The following is a 20,020-nucleotide window of genomic DNA, read 5'->3' as shown; positions in this document are numbered from 1 at the left end:
TGATACAAAACAACCCAACTTTTTGACCCAATTTAAGGATCTGACCAATATTTATGAGTTGTTTTACACTAAAAGACCCATTTCTTGACTCAAAGTTGGGTTTGTTGACCAATTGACCAAAGTAGAGGATCGGTCCATTTTTGACCCAACTGTTTTTAGAGTGTTGTGTTGCCCCTCTGTACTTGTCGAACTGCTCTCTACTGTTCCTTGGAAAGTGTTTCTTGAATATGGAATGCAAACAAAACTGCTGCTTCATGCTCAAATACCCTGTGGCACAATCCAATCTGAGATGAAGTGGGGAAAATATGCAATTGGGGTCTTCCACTTTGTTGCCGATGTGTCAGGACAAGAGTCAATGGCAATCCAATGTTGGTCCCTCAGCACTTGTATTCGTCGTATGATTGGAATGTCCTCGGAAATAAGATCATTTATTCAAGACATTGGACAGATTTATGTTGCAATGCTTGTTGGAATCATTTCTGAATATCTCGATTAATTGTGTTGCTTTTCTGTTTGCAACGTTGTGACTGGTCGCTAATTAAGAGCACAAGAGTTCACATTCATATTATGTCTCTTAGCAAGCCTAAAAAAAATATTAAAAAATAGTGTTTCAGGGTTTTTCTCTGAAAACTTGCTAAGACTGGTGGTCAGGGACGGACAGAAAGAAATTTGGCCTGGGAAATAAAATATTTGCCACAGCCTTTAAGAAAAGCCTGGCGGCCCACCTGGCTAATCAAGCACTGTGTTGTGTTTGCTCGGATTCAGATGTTTGTACAGATCCTTTAGGTTCTCTCCTGATGTTTTGATTACTCTGAAAGTACAAAAAAAAGTGATTTTGTCCTAAAACATTTTCAGAGATGGGAAGTAACAAAGTACAAATACTTTGTGACTGTACTTGAGTAGGTTTTTTTTTTCAGTACAGAGTACTTTTTAGACTACTTTTTACTTTTATCCGTTCCATTTTAATATGAGTATTTGTACTTTTTACTATGCATGAAAACGAAATACTTGTGACCTCAATGTCTCCTGGCTCCGCCAATCATATGAAGCGTTACACACTGTCCCCTACATCCCTACTTGTGATTGGCTCTCTGACACGCTATCACATGGTGTGCAATTGGCTCGATTTAGAACAACACAACACTGATGGACTCGACGCAGGGCAAGTCAGAGTCAACTGGCCGATGCATACAAATTTTTGCTTTATTAGCTAATATCTTTCAAATTGACGTAGTAAAATACTTTTTACTTCAAAGCCTGTACTTTTTTACTTTTACTTGAGTAATTATTTGAGTGAGTACTTTTACTTTTACCAAAGTTGTTTTTTTACACAAGTAATTGTACTTTTACTCAAGTAGAGAATGTCAGTGCTTTTACCATTTCTGAACATTTTTGGTACAAAAGCAAAAAGTAATCCGCTAAATTGTGGTTTTCAACTACAATGCTTGCCAGTAGACCTCAGCAAGAGCTGAACAATCTCATTTTGGATGAGGACCAAATTGTGCACCTCCATACGTTTTGGCATCAGCTTTTGTCATTAAGATGCGGTCATTATGCGGCAAGCAATCAGTTAAAAGGTTTAAACATGCTGCAGTACTCACAAAAACAGACAAACGACTGGCCTCACCCCACATAACTGTTAAATTAATCGTTGCCTGCTGACAGACCAACAATAGCGTGGTCATTTAGCACAGTTGATGACATTGGTCTTCTGCTCCATCTACTGTGTCTGTTTGTTTTCCTCACCAAGCATGCCATCCATCCGTCCGTGCTCATCTTCACAATCTGAGGCCTCACTGGGTGACTGTCAGCCTGTCAAATGCAAGATGGCACACACGGCCTGCCAGGACTGCCACCTGAAGGTTGTGGGTTGTGCTTTTCTGACACCTCCGTTAGGCTTCAGGAAACGTTCTTCCCCGTCACTCCTCTCCTCCGCCTCCTTCACTTTTTCATTTCTACCTCCGCCCGTCCCCTCTCGGCGCTTCCCCCGGCAGAAAGGAAGCAGCACATGCCTAAAAAGCAATACAGCCGGATAAGATTATACTTTTATTTTCCCTCTGCTTCCTGCCGGTTTATGTGTCTGTTTATTAATTATTATTTTTTTAGCTCACTGCCCTTGTTTTGTTTGCCTCATTCTATCTTCAGTCTTATGATTCAAGCCTAAGAGCATTAAAATTTGTCATTCATATGATGAGCCGTATGTTAATAAATAAATATCTGGCCCATTGCAGATTGATGCCGTCATTTTTTGCTAACTCAACCAGAATAATTGAAGTTAATAAAATATTTGTATGTAGACTTAGAGGCTTAGGCTTGCTTTACTGCCATTCAATAAATGCACAGTCAGTGCAAATGTTAAAGGAAATGTTGGTATAAGCTCATGTCAATGAACTACATAGTTGAAAGACGAGGTGTATAAAATAATAAAATACATTAAAACATGCATTAAAAAATAAAATATAGGCAAAAGAATGAAGTGACCTAGTGATTTTATCGCACCATCCGCATTTTAGCAGCATTAAAGCACTAATGCTTTACACATAAATTTCTGAATTGCACAAATGGTCATAATCAGAATCAGATTTATTGAGTATGTCAAAACACACACGAAATTTGTCTTCACATGACAACCTGTCCGAGAAACACGAAAAATAAAAGAAATCAAATGGGAAGCCTGGCGGTTCACTAATTAGCGCCCCGATTTTTTATGTATTTTTCACAATTTTGTTATTGCCCTCGGTGGACTTGAAATGGCCCAAAAAGCTATGTATGCCGCATTTACCATCATTATCTCATTTTGCCCCGCAGGAGTTCTCCATGCTGCGATTGGACGACGTGGTGGATCAGCGGGTCAACATCGTCGGTTTTTCTGTTTTCAACCAAACGCATCCATTCTTTGAGGATTTTGTGCTAAGCCTCAACCGCTCCTGGCAAGAGAACTGTGAACACGCTCCCTTCGCGGGCACCCCGGTTAGTACACACAAACACCCGTGCGTACACACATGCACATGGATGTATTTCCTTACAAAGGCCAAACAGACCTTTAAAAGCTGAAGGCATCTGCAACTCAAACTCGCCATCCCAAAACAAAGGCGCCACATCAAAAACAAACACCAAATTATACAAGTATGACATTTATCCATTAATGGCTGTAATTGTAGCGGGCATCCTTGCCGGTTGTTTTCCTGGCAGCGCCTCATTTAATTTATTGTGCTGTCGTCATTCACTTTGGAGGAATTATAGACTGTTGCCAGCTCACAGCACGACATTTAAAGAACAAAAATTACATGGTTCTCTACCTGTATTATATGGGGAAAATTAACAAAAAAAACAAAAAGTCACACACACGTGGCCATCAGCATTTTTGACGGTTTAGGCTTTGCAGTTTGAGTAAAACATATCATTCTCTTGTCCATGGCTCGCCTAACATTGGAGCAGTGCTGTAAAATCCAGTGCAGCCCTCTGAATACACTTTCTCTGACTTTGTGCCAATGCCTGCTCTCGGAGTTTAGTTTTTTTTTTTTTTTTTGTGGTACTAGCAGGCCTTCTGCTGTGTGGTTTTCAAGAACAGATCCTGTTTCCAAAAACCTACCATGGCTAGCGTTAATTGCGCTATTGCACTAATTGTACTTTTATAATAACGCTAATAATGCATCAGATTTATATAGCGCTTTTCTAGACACTCGGAGACGCTTTTTAATGGAATGGATACATTATTCATGCACTCAATGGTGGCGGATAGATAGATAGATAGATAGATAGATAGATAGATAGATAGATAGATAGATAGATAGATAGATAGATAGATAGATAGATAGATAGATAGATAGATAGATAGATAGATAGATAGATAGATAGATAGATAGATAGATAGATAGATAGATAGATATTATTAACATTTAAATTCTTTATTTTCATATATTAACCATCGTTCTACATTATTAACATCTTAATTCTTTATATTAACCATGTTGAAAGGTTTTATAGACGTGTAAAGCAAGTAGTGTTGAACTCAGTATAATTTGACCTTAAGCTGGGACATATTATTTGGTCTAGAAGTTCCTTCTCTGTGGGAAAACACATTTGGTCCTTGAGAACAGAATCTGTTTCGAACACGCACCCCTGACTCTACTCACGGAAAAGTACCCAGAGAGTATGTTTTGTCTACAAATGAAAGAGAGGCGGTCGGTTTTAACTATAAGAAGCCATTTTACACGCGGAAGAGGGACATTCGGCACTCTGAAATTCCACCTGTTATGTGATGTTGGAGCCTGTCACAATGTCCAGAGATCTCTGTTAGATTAAAATCATTTTTGCAAAGGTGTTTTTTCTTACATTAAATCTGTCTTCAAGTTTTGGAACACGCAAAGAGGACAAATAAATGTATTCCTCTTAGATAGATAGATAGATAGATAGATAGATAGATAGATAGATAGATAGATAGATAGATAGATAGATAGATAGATAGATAGATAGATAGATAGATAGATAGATAGATAGATAGATAGATAGATAGATAGATAGATAGATAGATAGATAGATAGATAGATAGATAGATACTCTCAAAAAACAAGTTTATACTCAGAATTGCAAATGTGTCGTCTCTTTGGATACCCGTTCCCTTCTCTTAGGGGCGGCATGGCTCAGTGGTAGAGTGGTCGTTCTGCAACCAAGATGTTGTGGGTTTGATCCCATGCCATTGTGACCACGTCGAAGTATCCTTGAACAAGATATTGAACCCCCAGTTGCTCCTGATGCTGCGTCATCAGTCGGGGAATGAGTAGTCGAATGTTGGAAAAGTGCTATATGAATAAAGCACTATTTACCACCATCTAGCCTTCAGAAGCCTGTCCGTAGTTACTCAGCTATAGGCTTTTAAATAGGCATATTTGGTATATTTGAACCATTCACTCTTGGGGAGATTGCCTAAATGTATCAGTGTTTAGTGCTGATGTCATGTAGAATTAATGGGAAGTTCACAAAACAAATATTCCGTGCATAAATATGAAAAGATGTCAAATTCAGATTTAGCGTTTCATATCGAGCGTTCGCGAAGCAAATCTAATTATTTCTGCTGCTGTGCGGTTTGTCCTGTCAAGAACTTAGTTGGATGCCAATAGAACAGTCGATTAATGAGCAAATCTGTAATTGAACTGAATGAATGTAGACGATGAGACGCTTAACAATTTGCCCCCCTCTGTTGCGCACAAGCTGGCTGCAGAAAGAGGCCAATAAGCATTAGAACACAGCGTGATAAAAAGCTGTACAGTTGCTCTCGCAGCAGGTTGCTTGAATACTTCTCAGCTCGCAGCATTGCGCCTTTATGGCTAATTAGCTTCAAGTTGGAAGAATAAAAGGCTGATGGCACTTTTTCAAGATTATCAAGTCATCCGGCCACTCAATGAAGTGATCTGCTCTCTTTGACGCTAATGAGGTCTGACGTACAAGTGTTCCTACAAGGCTCATGTGATATATACAAGAAAAAAAATGCATGTCATTGTTTTCCTAGCCAGGGTGTCCCAAGTCCAACCCACAGCCAATTTGTGGCGTGAAAGATATGTGTTGAAAAAGTAGGGAGTTTGAGACACCTACTCCCCCATCGGTGTGACATCCCTGAGTAAACTACTACTACTGTAATAATAATTGTATTTTGTAGCGATCCAAGCAAAGCACTAACAACTAAAATAGTACAATTATTATGATATGTATTTTTTTTATTACGACGGCGTATTAGTATAAATATATATTTTTATGGGGCAATATTCCGAGAGAGAAAAAAACGTCACAAATTTGGCACTTTATAAAGTGGCAAATTTGCGAGTTTATAAAGTGGGAGATTTGTGAGAGAAAACTCAAGAAACTTACGAGAAATACACGTAGCGTAGCTATAGTCGAATGTGAGGATTCGTTGGTGGTTAATGGGACACTGTTTATAAAATGAAAAGACAGGATGGAGACGGATTCATTCTTAATTTAAACTTTACTCGTCATACACGGCAGCTCGAGCGACAACACTGACTAAACAATAACCAATCAGAAGCTAGCATAACTTTCGGTAAGTGCAAGTCAATGACGGGGAGCAGCAGATTCGACACTTAAACTTAGCTACTTGTACACAAAAATACCAAAATGTATGAATGTGTAAATAATAATTCTGGAAACATAAATGTACATATGTTAATATTTACGTTAACAAATTAACTTAATCGTCCGGGTGTGGACCTTCGCAAAGCGAGGCGTCTTTGTCGCTGGTAGTACCCAACGCTTCAAAGTGCGAATGCTTAACATGATATGGTTGAAGCCATTACTATCTCCTTATTGTAAAACCCGACCAAAAATTATTAGCACAAACATACACTACGTGTATTTCTCGTAGGATTCTGAGGGGTTTTTTTCGCGCAAATCTGCCACTTTATAAAGTCGCATATTTGCCACTTTATACTATTTTTTTTCTCTGAATATTATAATATATTTATACGTGGCCCTAATACGCAGTCATCATTTATTAATTTTTATTTATTTATTTATTTATATATATTATTATTATTATTATTGCTCAACCTTCTGCTTCGTGATTTTTGCAAACTCATTTTGTTGTCTTTTTTTTTTTTTTTTTTTTTACAGATGAGTGGCATTTCCATTAATTTTAATGAATGAAGAGGATTTACTGTAAGATACGAGAGTTGTAGATTCAATTGGTACCTCAAGGCACCCCACCCCTGTGTTTTTATTCTTGTCAAATGTCAAACACACCCAGCACAAGACAATCGCTCAGTCTAATCTTTCAGAGGCATTGGAGAATCTGAACTTTGCGAGAATCTGACCTTTGCTCAAATTCGGCCCAATTATCGGTACAGGTATGTGTGTACATCACTGAAGCAGGGAAGAGAAACTCAACCGTGACCTAGAGTAGATAAGAATAAAAAAAGTGTTGGATGTAATGAAAAAATGCTGCCATAACATCGTGACTTCATCTGTTCCCACTCCGCTAATACCGCCATATGTCAAACCTAAAATGCATCCAGCCGTGCTTCTCATATCTCCGCAAGCTGTTTGTGGGCACCACGTCGCTCTTAATGTGCAATCCACCAATTAGGAAGGTATAAAACACATCACGGCTTTGCAGTTTAATGACCTTTAGGTAGCTTTGTTACCGCACAATAGACTGCATCATTATCCGTCACATCATCACCAGTGTGGCTCTTTGAGGACTCAGCAAGGTGCAGCTGTCATGAAGATGAGGCAGTCTGGGTATCAGACATGAGAGGAAGTAAGATGGATGTTCTTCTTTTAAGAAAGGAAAGGAAAAATTACATCTAAGAGAAAGCAACTCTGTCAGCACATCACAGTGGGACGGATTTTCTAAAGGTTTGCACATACAAAAATGGGAGAAAACAGATGTAGATGCTGGTCTACGCGGTATAGTGTTAATTTTAGCTAGTTACATTGAGTCTAGTTTTAATCCAGTTTCAATCACGTTTTTATCATAGTTAGTCATCCTCATCCCATTTTTATTTAGTCCATTTTTAGTCTTTATTTTAGTCCAAGGATACATCATTTGTCTAGTTTTAGTCAACAAAAACTTTCAACATTTTAGTGTCAACGTTTTTTTGCCAGCAGATAATGTTGAACATTTAAGATCTAAAACTAGTTCGCATTAAATTTTTCTCATCTTTTTGATGAAAAACAACTTCACACACAATTACAGGATATCAACAAGTGGTTACTATGACTCCATGCTCTAAACTAGTAAATTAGCCAGCATTAGTTTTTGCGGTCGGATTAACATTATTGTTGGAACGTTATAGCCGTTGGAATAAAGTTACGTTATAAATGTTTTGCTTTAACCTTCCACCGTGAATCCACCTCCTGTCTTTCCCATGTGTTTGTGCACGTTGCACTCGCTAGCTGCAGATTTGAAATGGGGTGTGCCACTATGTCACATGACATTGTCACAGTGACAGATTTTACAAAATCATTTCATTGTTATCTCGTTTTTGTTCATGAACTAAAATGTCCATAGATTTTAGTCCACTTTTTAAATTGCCTCTCACAGATTGCACATAGTGCAATGAGAAAAGTATTAAATAGATGAATAGGTTAGACGCGCTTTTAAATAGCACATTTGAAAGGCAGAGTGGTGTTAGCATAGTGGAGACAAAATGAGAGCTTGTGTAAATATTTTTGAAAATGCCAGTAAGCAGAGATGGGAAATCCCGGTCCAGGAAGTAAAAACCCTGCCAGAGTTTGGCTTTAGCTACAGGTGCTTTTACTCAACCGGCTGGTAAACGAGGTCATAACGAGAAGCACCTGTGGCTAAAGCCAAACTCTGGCAGTGTTTCTACTTTCTTGACCTGGTTTTCTCATCACTTCCAGTAACAAAAAAGATAAGTTCCCAAAAAGTGAGAACAGTCTATAAGAGTGAATGCGCAATTTAGTGCCCGCTATTTGGGATCTTTATAAATCCACGCCGAGTATATTTAATGATCTAATGGATTCGTCTCCTGTTGAGCGCTCACTGAATGGCAAGCGCTCACGTTTTCTCTCCGTTTTTGAGCTCCGAGTTTGTGCAGTTGGCATGTGCATGCATAATACATCCACCTTCCTCTTTTTATCTCCCTCTCGCTCTTGTGCAGCTCTCCTCAGCTCTTCTCTTTGATGCGGTATACGCGGTGGTGGCAGCGGTCCAGGAGCTGAACCGTAGCCAAAATGTAGGCGCCACGCAGCTCTCCTGCAAGTCCTCCAAAATCTGGGAGCACGGCACTAGTCTCATGAATTACCTGAGGATGGTAAGTTGGCCCCGGCTGGACGTCATGAAAAAGATAATAATAATTCAACGCGCCTTTATGGAAATGTTTATTATTTTGGCAGGGGTGGAAGCTATTTGTATGTCCATATAAATCAGGAATTTGGCCTAAAGCTATATCGAGATGCCCTTGAGAAGGTTCCAAAGTGGGTCAAATCAAAATGGGGAGCACTTGATTTAAGTTATTTTTTCCCAGGGAATACCAAATAAATAAGTTAAGATGGGCTTTTCAATTGAACATAATAGCTGTAAATAGCTGTTTTGACATGTTTTTGTTATTCTTTAACATTTACTCATAGAACTGAGATAACAAAAAGTCTCCATTTTCATCTTTTTATTCTACATTTGACTGAGGGCAGATAAAAAAGAAGAATAGCGGGTAGTTGGCCTGTCCCATCCAGTATTTTCTATAATAATCACTGAAGAGAAGAAAGTGGGCTGGAGTCAAAGGAAAATTCTTTAATGCGCAGTTATGTCTTGGTTGGACAGGTAGAGCTGGAGGGTCTAACAGGCCACATTGAATTCAACAGCAAAGGCCAACGCTCCAACTACGCCCTTCGGATCATGCAAAGCAGCAAGGATGGCCTAAGGCAGGTAAAGTGACCTCCAAAATTTTATCAAACTGATGCGTGTGCATCTCCATAACACACTAGCGCTTCTTCAATTCACATTTGTATTGTTTACCATTTTCCACGAATAGTCGCTGAGGTCATTTATCTACAGATGGGATTAGCTGTCTACTCGTGTGATGCTTTTGTTTGTATTCATTTTAGAATTATAAGCAAATCTATCAATCTTTGATTATAAATTGGTTAAAGGATTATGATTACTACAACATAATTTTTTTGTTAGCCAGTCTATGGTGTTTTGCATTGTGTGTTAGCATTAAGCTAGTGGTACTTTTGCAAGACAAAGTAAATGTGTTTTAATTAAACACACGTTTAATTGTCTGTAATATGTGTAGCTTTGGAGTAACAAGCAAGGAAATTGTTCTCCATCTGCCAAGCTGCTGCTTGTAGTGAAGTTTGCTGCATCCATCTAGCACTTGTAACTTGGACTTTTGATTGAAAAGAAAGACAAAATATCGTCTGAGGAATGGCTTGAATCTGGAAAAAGTCAGAAGTCTGGTCAAGTAGTGGTACCACTGCTTTGTTTAAGACAAAATCAAAGACAATTATGAAGAAATATTTGGTCACTCGATCACCATGTTGTGTTTCACTCAAAATGGCTCATGCTAATGTGTGTCAAAAAGATGTCATTCCTGTGTAAGTGCACTTGATGGCTTTACAAAAGCAGTTTCTAGAAAAAATAAATATTCAATTAGTGACTACCATTTCCTTTATAATAATTGGTTAGTGCACAATACACATCATACCATAACACAGAGGCCCCCTGAGTATAATGCCAGTAACTATGTCAGATGCGTAAAGTCATATTTACGGATGGGATTTGCCTGTATGCAGGTGAGGTATAAAAATAAAACTGCAGTCATTCTGCCGTCGAGCGCATGCTTTACAGCAGTCGTAAGACTTTTTGTGATGTTATTGGAACATTCTTGGGAACACTTTGGAACGAGACAACAACCTAAAATCCTAGACAGGCTGGGGAGAATCAGTTTTGGGAAAAGGCATTGCTCAATTCTCTCCCATCCATCAACGCCTTCTTAAAATGCACCACTGGAGCCCCAGCAGTCACAGGCAACTGAAATCTGAGGTTGAAAATCAAGAGTGTATGCGAATAATGGATGGAAGGCATAACTGGGACCTGAGATATAAATCAGCTCTAGAATAACTATATGGCCTCAAATAGATGAGGTGGAATGGTATCAAGATGAAGTATCTTGGTACGGTTTATGGAAGTTAATGATAGTCAGGTAACTTCAGGTTATACTGTATTTGTTACAAATGAAAGATCATACATAACGATGATGTTGTTGTTGATGTTTTGACTTTTAACCCGTCCCATCAAGGAGTCACTTGCATGATTTGTCTCGGACAGTCTTTTCATCAACTTAGGGTGACCAGATATCTTGGTTTAACGGATTTCACCAACCTCACTGTTTTGTTTCGCTTTTACGCAGCACCCATCTCAGCCTCTTGTTTGTTTTTTTATTTGTTTTTTTATTTAGTCCAGTCAACAAGCCAATTGTTTGGGCCATATGTGTGTCCCAGTTGTCATAGCGATTCACAGGACTGACCCAACTTCATCTCATTTCTAACAGGCGTCTTTTCATCATACCGTAACTAGAACCACTTCCTGCTTCCGTCGCTAAGAATCATGGGAAATGTAGTCCTACTAGCCCAACGCCGCAATCGCCGGTCGGACCCAACGCAATTTGAGCTTTTCTGGTGGCATATTTCCAATATAAAAAAGGCAGGACCAGCAGAAGGTAAACGGCACCGCCAGCTTAAAATAGCTGCCGGGATCGAGCAAAAAAGGTTGGATGATAGTGAGTGCAATGTCTTGTTTAGCGCTTTGTTGTATATTTTATTTTCAGCAGAATTGTATGGTGCCGTTTTTATTTTGAAAATCTGGGATGCCATGTGTTGCTATCGCTTGTGTGTAGAGTTGTTTGAAGTTTTATGATTATTGCAAAAATTATGCTAGTTTTGTTAGCTTTTTTGTGTGTTACCATTAAGGGAGCAGACTTTCGTTTTTCCCAGGTAATATCATTTGGGTTCTTTATTTTATGTTTAAAGTTACTGTCCGACATTTTTCTATTGCTGTTTGTAAACTGACGCTCGAGGAAGCCGAGGACAGCAACACCAACCAGCAACAAGCGTGAAACCAGTTCACTAATCAGGAGCGGGTGTTCGCACAGCCATATTTGCATATGCCACTCTTAGTAACTTCCTGCAACGGGTTAGCTGGATGGAAAACGTTCCGGACAGGCCAAAACAAATTCTACGGACTGCCAAATCGCTGCTTGTTGTGAAGTTTGCTGTCACTGTGGCTAGCGCTCATGACTACGATTTTTGCTGGAAAATGGAGATAATGAATACTTGGTCAACAGCTCACATCTTGAAAAATGCGTAAGTCGTGTCGCTCGTAAGTCAAGTCCGACTGTACTTCAGTGTACATGCTAGTGCAATAAATGTGAAGTTATATAAACTAAAGCATGTGACTTGATCGTGATATGGGCAGACTACACTCGATGCTTGTATGCACGCACATACTCTGCGGAAAGCCAATCGTCTTAGTTTCCTTTGTCCAACACATTTGAATAGTTTAGTCATTCTTTCTCATTCATAGTTTTGTAATTCTTCCTCTTTCAGAGCCTTTTCTCCGCTGCTGTTTGGATGGGATAATAAGTGATTACGGATGTCTTCTATTCTTATGTCTACTTACACATGAGCAGCAGAGATTATGATGAATAGCAGCATTTGAAGTGCTCTGGTCGATGCTGAGGGTTTACTCTCCCTTCAAGACTTAATATCACTTTTCATTTTAAATCCTGATACTTGATGTAAATCTGATGGGTTTAATCCTGTGTTTTCATGAATTACCTGTCATGTCACTGTCTCGCTTGTCCTCTGCAGCATGTGAGGCGGCTGTTGACACCAATCTAATATAAGAATTGAGGAGTCACTCTGCTTTTGCACATCCATTATTTTTTGTTTATGAAAAATGCCACTTGCTGCCCGAGTGTGGCTAAAATTTTTACCTATTCAGACATCAGCTCATCTGCCTTTATTAACCTTGTCTGTGTCCCCGAGCGTCCCCTCTCTTTATTCTGGCACCAGTACAGTCTAACATAAGGCGACTGTCATGGTGTCTAATGTGAGGATTTCAAGCAGGAGCCTGTTTGTTTGTTTTTTTTGTTTTGTTTTTTTATTATGTGGAAAGGCAGGGCGTTACATGTGGGGAGGGGAGATTACCAGCATGGGGGGTGTTGTTTGTTTTTGTTGACTAACACCTCACGCACCACATACTGATGCCTTTGGGCTCTCTGGGCCAAACAAAAACTGGAAGGTGTGAGGGCCTTGACAGAGATAAGAAAGTTGGCTCAATGCCCCCCCATCACCTTACCAGCCAAATCCACTCAACCTTTCGCCCCACACACAAATTCGAATACAATGTTGTGGTGCAAATCAGCATGGGTGGGACAAAAGTGGAATCTCTAAAGTCGAGCACTCCTGAGGTTGTACAGTTTGGAATTGGATGTCCTGCAAGAAGGCTGCAGATAGGACAGAGTCATTTACAAGCAGGCCAGAAAGCAGCTGACAATGGAAATTAATTACCACCTATCCATTTTTAAGCGGCCCGCAGCTTGTACTAAAGATGCTTATACTAAAAAAAAAAAATCTGCTACTAATACAATTGTTTTATATATAGTAGAGCTTTTTTCTTAATATAAAATTATGCAAATGAACATAAAAATGGTCATCTTATGACAAATTACTCCTCTTTTGGTTCTGAGTGTAGAAATGGGATTTGGCTGATGGGGCAGATTTTTTCTGGTGGGTTACAGGGTCTCGAATACTCCAAAATCTTAAAAAAATTTAATAAAATAAAAAATAAATAAATATAAATTATTCGCCTTAAAGAAAGCCGATCAGGTAGCATTTTTTTCCAAAAACTGATTTTGATGTGGTTGATAAATTAAAGTAAAAAAATAAAATAAAATAAAAAGTGGCTCTTGCATCCTTCGATTTTTATGTATGTGGTCCTCGGATGAAAAAGTTTGGACACCCCTGATCTAGAAAGAAGCTACGGCAGAACCAACTTTCTGCTAATGAATTGTGTCAGTGTCAACTACAGGAGACCATCACCCCAAGTGGAGTTCAACAATAGCCTGTTTAACTCATTCACTCCCAGCCATTTTCACTGAAGCAACCCCCTTCACTCCCGGCTGTTTTACTGGATTTTGACTGATTTTGCAAGGCAAACTGAATATTGTATTCTATTGCTATAAAAACATGGAACCCACCAAAAGAAAGATTAGAGTCTCATCTTTCATTAGGAAAAAAAGTATATTTGTGTCTGTTTCCGATTTGCAGCAATTAGCATTAGAATATAGCTAAGTTTTGTCAATATTCACATTCCTGGTGAAATCACTGACAAAAAGAGTTTGTTACAACATGGCCCTGGCTGATCTCTTATACTCGGCTGCCACCTGCTGGCCATTTTTGTAATAACTGGCATTGCTTCAGGCGTTATCTTCAGTTCAGAGGCTGCATCAAAGCCTTCTGTATGCTCTAGCGTAAACAATACATAAAAAATGTATAAATATGTTTTTGGGAGCAAATGAGTTAATGACCTTATCACACTCTTCTGGCGATTTGATTAAAACCTGGCGTCTCTCACTCCCAAACACTCACAGGAACACATAAACTCTTATCCCAGTCTACAACTAACTTGCCAATTTGGGACTGAGTGACTTGGTCTCTTATCTGTGGTGCTAAAGTCATTTGAAAACCCTGCATTGGACTAGATGGAGTGCATAATACAACACATGCAGTTTGCCTCCCGGGCAGACGAGTTGGTGGACGATGCAGTCAGTGTTAGGCTGTTCTCTCTTTCTGCAAGCTCTTTCTCGAGCTCCTGAAGGTTGAAGATGATACACAGTCATCCATCTGATAAGCGACGGCGAGTCTGCATCTAGACGGGAGGTAGAGTGGCTGATGCCCTGGAGCTGAACTGGCTCAAGACTGTAGAAATGATTGCGGGCTTAAGCAACTGCCCTGTGTCTCGCCATCAGGACCTTAAAGTTTCTGTAATCACAATCTTCAACCTGAGCTCTTTCCTGTTTTTGTTTTTTTCCTGAATGGAAGAATTGTTTCAGCAAACATCCTGAAAAGAACTGTGTTCAACCTTTGAGGTTTTACTGTAATTGATTGTTCAGTGTCAGCTCTAGCCAGGAAAAAAAAAACGCACATTCATTTCATTCACAACCCACACATAGCTTCAATGATACGTGCACCATTGATGATGTGTCCGCATTACGCAAGTGTTTCGATTTGTTCGATCTTGGCAGGCAAAGTAAATGAAGCAGCTGCTTGTAATGCTGGTGTCCCACTAGGCCAACGATTGCTGATGTAAGAAGGCAGCCTGGCATTCTCTCACGCTCTGGCACCTCTATCCACAAGAATCTGTGAATATCAAGTGGAGAAAAAGGGGTGGGAGAGCAAAGCGAGATTCATCCAAAAGGTAACTACTGTGTAGTCTAAATCGGAGGACAGTTAGACTGAATACATCAAATTTCCTCCACTTGCAGTTCCTGGGGGCCATTTAGGTGTCAAATCCATATACAACAATGTCACATAATTTATTTTAACACATAATATTTTAAAATTTAAATAAAATATACCATATGAAAATGTACAGACTGTGAAGAGAAACAGGAGATTTGATCAAATAAAAAAAAAAATACTGGGTGCAACTAATAAGTGTTATGATTTAGGTTACATTTTAACTTGATGACGTCAGACAAGACTAGAGCGTTATTTGTCATTCAAAACGGCATTTTCACATAATGTTAAATGATCTCCCTTGTCTAATTGTGACGTGAAGTTAGCTACTATGCCTATACATCCTGAAATGTGGGTCTGCTTTAAAGTGCCTCATTATCAGAGGTGAGAGCAGACTTTTTTTTTTTCTTTCTCACGCACGCACACACACACGCACGCACGCACAAACACACGCACGCACGCACGCACGCACGCACGCACAAACACACATTAAAAAAAAAAAAAAAGGGAGAACAATGATGATGACATTTCAAATGATCAATACTGAGATCTCCCAGGAAAAAAAAAAAAAGAGGTGAGAGCAGACGTGAGAGCCTGCAGGTGGAAGAATGAAGAGGGGGAAAAAAATGTCTGACATGAGAGCCAGCGTGTGAACAAGGGCTTCATGCGAGCATGGCCGCTTTAGAGTGCCTCGTTGTTATGGTGTGGAAACGCCCCGTGGGGTATATTTAAGCTAATGGAGGCTTTAAGAGGATATATTTTCGTAGCTCAAACATAGTTGTGTGTAGTCATAAGAATAATATTAATTGTTTCAAAAATCATTTCTGTCGCTGAAATTTGGCAAGGTCATGAAAACACTCTTCTTTGCAGTTTAAATTTAAAAGACGTGTATTTGTACTTGAAAAAGGAAGTCAACCACAAAAATGTCTTTAGATTACTATGTTTTACAGTATGTAACCCCACATGGTTTATGGACTGTGAACTAAGCAGCAAAATACACCTGTTGTTATTCATCCCAGGGGGCGGCCATTTTGCCACTTTCTGTTGACTGAAAATGACATTACAGTTGCTCAGGTCTTAAAGACCAATCACAGCTCAGCTGTTTTATTAACTAGTGTCTATAAACTCAGGTAGTTACAATTTTCTTGAGTGGGAAAGGGTCAGCATCTATGTTGTCCCTTTGTTCAAGTGGAGAAGTGGAGATTAGTATAGCGGATATTTTTAAACAAATATGCGTTGGGTTTAAGCAAAACATACCCAAGAAACATTAAGCACATACTTATTCTTTGGCAGTTTTAAAAAAGGATGACAGGTTAAATACTATTTGACCCAATGCAGCGGTAAGGACCCGTATTGTTCCATATTATGTGAATAATTAATGTTATTGTTTTGATGGAAGCAGCTGTAATGCCCTTGATTCGTTTGTTATGTCCATTTACAAGGCAGCCTAATGAGTGAATTTGTTGGTGGCTTGCATGTGCACGGATGTTTCTCATTCTCCAGATGGTATGAACAGCAGGACGAGGCTGTAAAACGGCATCATTGCTGATATATAAATGTCTAATATCACTGAAGCGTACTCCTCGCCTTTCGAGTAACATTCGAGATTGTTGCTGGAATAGATGGCCGCATCATGTGTTTGGTGGGTTGCATCAAAGAGGCGCGCCGGGCCGTGGCAAGTGTGCGGCTACAGACTGATCAATCTGACATTAGTTGGCAGCTTCTGTTTGCCTGTTTTGATGTGCGCGCATCAGCACTTACGCATGAGCATCACTTAGTTGCTACGCACGCGAGCAACCGCCACCATCTTTGGCAGAGGCATAAGTCCCCTCCAAAACAAACACATCGCCGCCTGCCAGGGAACCGCAGCACAACAAATCACACAGCCCCTGGCCTCCCAAGACTGTCCCTCTTGGTCTGCATAGCCCTCATTGAAAACAGCCTGACTCTTAAAAAGGGAAGGCAATTAAATGAGTAATTATTGCAGTGTGTGAAGTGCAAGGTGTCAGTAATACTCTGTTGGACTTCACACGTGGATTGCAGGAGGCTGTCTGGTTGTGAAAACCCTTGGCCAGCCCCTTCAGAGAAAACAATCACTAATTAAATTATGCAATATAGTCACTTGCTAAGGCCTGTTGAGTAGAAAGGAGGCGAGAAACGAGAAGGTAGTCCATTGCATGCTAGCATGGGGGACCCTATAACTACATTGCAATTTGTGTTTCTGAGTGAAATTGCTTTATTTGCAATTCATCACCGTTATGTTGTGTCTGATTTGATACATCCAGTCACAATGCTTTAAATTTGTAAATTTATAACCGTCAAAAACATTATAATTAACAGACATATCAAACATATTCTTTTTTCCAAAAATCTGAACTTCCCACTATTAATAAGTCTCTCCTTTCTCAATTGGGGCCATCTTGCATGGTGGCTGGAAAAGCCCTCAGCTGGGTGATACTGCCCTCTAATGGATTATCCATGCAATGCATGTGTCAGACCATACTCGTTAGGGTTTTAATGGGGGGAAAAAAATATCATACTCAAAATGTCTTGTACTTAATATGATTTGTTTTGCTTTATATGAGTTAAAACGTCTGAAGTCTCGTAGTGTGCAAATATGTTACCACTCGCAGCCCAGGTAAGGACATTTCTCATCATAACAAGAAACGTTCTCATTCAAACGAGAAAATGTTATCGCTAAGGGGCGAAAGTTTCTCATTAGGAAGAGAAAGTGCCATGGCAGGTGGGAATGGTTGCCGGAGGGTGGACCCAAATGCGGGGAAACACGGCAGAGACAAGAGGCAATGTGAGGAACTTTATTGAAACATAGAAAGTAAGGCGAGTGGATAAGTACTGGACGGAACGTGACTGGACGGGCAGTAACTGGATTGGACGCCATGACTGATCACCATGACGGGTTGTGAGAGGACTGGACGAGAGGAGGCTGGTTGCCATGGCTGGCTTGACTGTGGCTAGCTTGACTGAGGCTAGCTTGGCAGAGTGTAGGCAACTTAATTGTGACGAGGACGACTTGACTGTGACGTAGACGACTAGACTGAGATGTGGACGACTTAACTGTGACAGGCGCTTGGCTTGACGCGACAAGAAACACAGACATAACGTCGACAATGCTCCCACACAGACTGGACGAACACAACAGACTAAGGCCCCGTCCAAAGCTTCGTTCCTCAAACAAATCTCGTACACACAGAAGCATTTCAAGACTTGCGTGTGTCCAAAAGAAGACGCTGAGGACATTTAACAGTTGTAATGTATATGCCAAGTCTGGAGTGGTGCTGTAGCGCAGCCACAGGGAGTTAACGGAAAGCGTAGAAGAAGAATCAGCGAAGAAGACTAACACTTTTTTTAAAAACTTTATTGCAATCTAAAAAGACAAACAGGAGAAGTGACAATGGCGGGTGATTCAAGTACGACACCGCTTGTTGAATGTGGGAATAAAGAACCGAAATATTTTGCTGCAAAAGCTTAAGCCAGCTAAGGAGGCTGCGCAAAACGACTACGACACGGCTATCCGCCATTGTTGTTGACAGACTGACGGCCCAGTTTCAAAAGTGATCGGTCTCAAGCTCCGAAACCGTGCCATCACTTGGACAAACGGCATAAACGGTAAGAAACTTGTGAGGATACATTGAAACTGGCTTTCGTGTGGACGGGGCCTAGAGACACCAACACTAATGACACACACCTGGGGAACACAATTGACTGAGGGCACTGACTGGACACACACTGGGAAGGGTAAGGAACACACAGGTGGACGTGGTCAGACATAACGAGAGAAGGGAAGAAATTGGGAACACATGACAAACACCAACCACAGGGAACCAAAACATGACAGAAAGTTTCTCGTTCTTATGAGAAACATATTTCACTTCCCACCCCCCTCCTATGTCACTTTAGGGTCTCCGTAAAGAATGTTTTGTTTTTTTCAACTTTTTTTCTAAAAATCAGGTCAATGAATTCTGGAACAGATTGCGTTCGTCCACCTCTTAACTTTGCTTTTCTTTAACTGGTGTACCGACCACTGCCAAAATGGTGGAGATTTGACACACCAGTCTTTTGGTCATAATTAGGACTATAGTGAGATGAGCACACAGCACTAGCAAATCTGGTTAACAGCAACATGCCGCAAAGACAAAATACTGGATGTGATTGGTTTTCCATGTTTGTCAGTTCCTCTTGTTTCCGTTTGGTGGCAAGTTGCGCCGAGTCACACTGTTATGATGTCACTTTATATAGAAAACGGATGCAGCTTTGTGGAATGGTTTTGTTGCGTCGATGATTGAGATTTTCGGAGCTTGCTAGTGAGCTGCCATCTCTCGCTTCAGTGCTGTTTGTCATCATTTTCTGATATGTGCCAAATCCATTCATTTTTATGGATTTTTTTTTGTGTGTCTAAAACTGAGACTCCCTTCAATGGATTTTGTTCTCCATTCTTGAGGTAATAGAAATCCCTCCCAAGGTGAATGAACAAGCTACTCCCAGCGGATTGACTGAAATAGAAAGTGTCCCAATTTACTCCTTTTTTTTTTTTTTTCAATTTGCAGCACCATTCAATGTGAATTGCCTAAATAAATAAAGAAAGAAAGAAAATAACTGATGCCAGATTCTTCATATTTGGCTTCTGTAACTCATTTGACTTTCATTTTTTCCCATTCCCTTCCGTGGGCACATCTCCAATTGTCTGTCACCTCCTTGTAACAGACTTTCTTTAATCATATTGATTTTCTTCTTACTAATGTAGTCCCTCTACATTTTACCACCCCGTGTTCTCATTTTCCTTTCATCTGACTGAGGTGATTGTCTCTATGGACTATCAATAAACTGTTAAATCATTCAGTCTTGTCAGTGTCTATCCTGGCCGGAATTATGAGTCCAACAATTACAGTCGATTTTTTTTTTTTCTGTATGAAACCTCATCCCGATGTCCTTGTATCCTTTAACTTGAAGTGAGTAAAGCCCCCGTTTATGGCCGTGTCTTAGCACCTCACGCTATGATTGACAC

At 40.0% G+C, this 20,020-nt stretch overlaps 1 protein-coding gene across 7 annotated transcripts in view; it reads left to right on the top strand.

The window, feature by feature from the left end:
- Window positions 1-20,020, top strand: part of grik4 (glutamate receptor, ionotropic, kainate 4) — a 333,823-nt gene that overhangs the window by 262,550 nt on the left and 51,253 nt on the right. For all 7 annotated transcript variants that reach the window (XM_077566650.1, XM_077566644.1, XM_077566647.1 and 4 more), the window contains 3 exons: window positions 2,809-2,970; window positions 8,637-8,789; window positions 9,296-9,400. In XM_077566650.1, the coding sequence (XP_077422776.1) occupies window positions 2,809-2,970; window positions 8,637-8,789; window positions 9,296-9,400 (420 nt within the window). The remainder of the gene's footprint in view (window positions 1-2,808; window positions 2,971-8,636; window positions 8,790-9,295; window positions 9,401-20,020) is intronic.

This window comes from Vanacampus margaritifer, chromosome 5, assembly GCF_051991255.1.
Source record: "Vanacampus margaritifer isolate UIUO_Vmar chromosome 5, RoL_Vmar_1.0, whole genome shotgun sequence".
Classification (NCBI taxonomy): Eukaryota; Metazoa; Chordata; class Actinopteri; order Syngnathiformes; family Syngnathidae; genus Vanacampus; species Vanacampus margaritifer.
The sequence above is the reverse complement of the archived record's forward strand: the minus strand, read 5'-3'. Positions and strand labels throughout refer to the sequence as shown.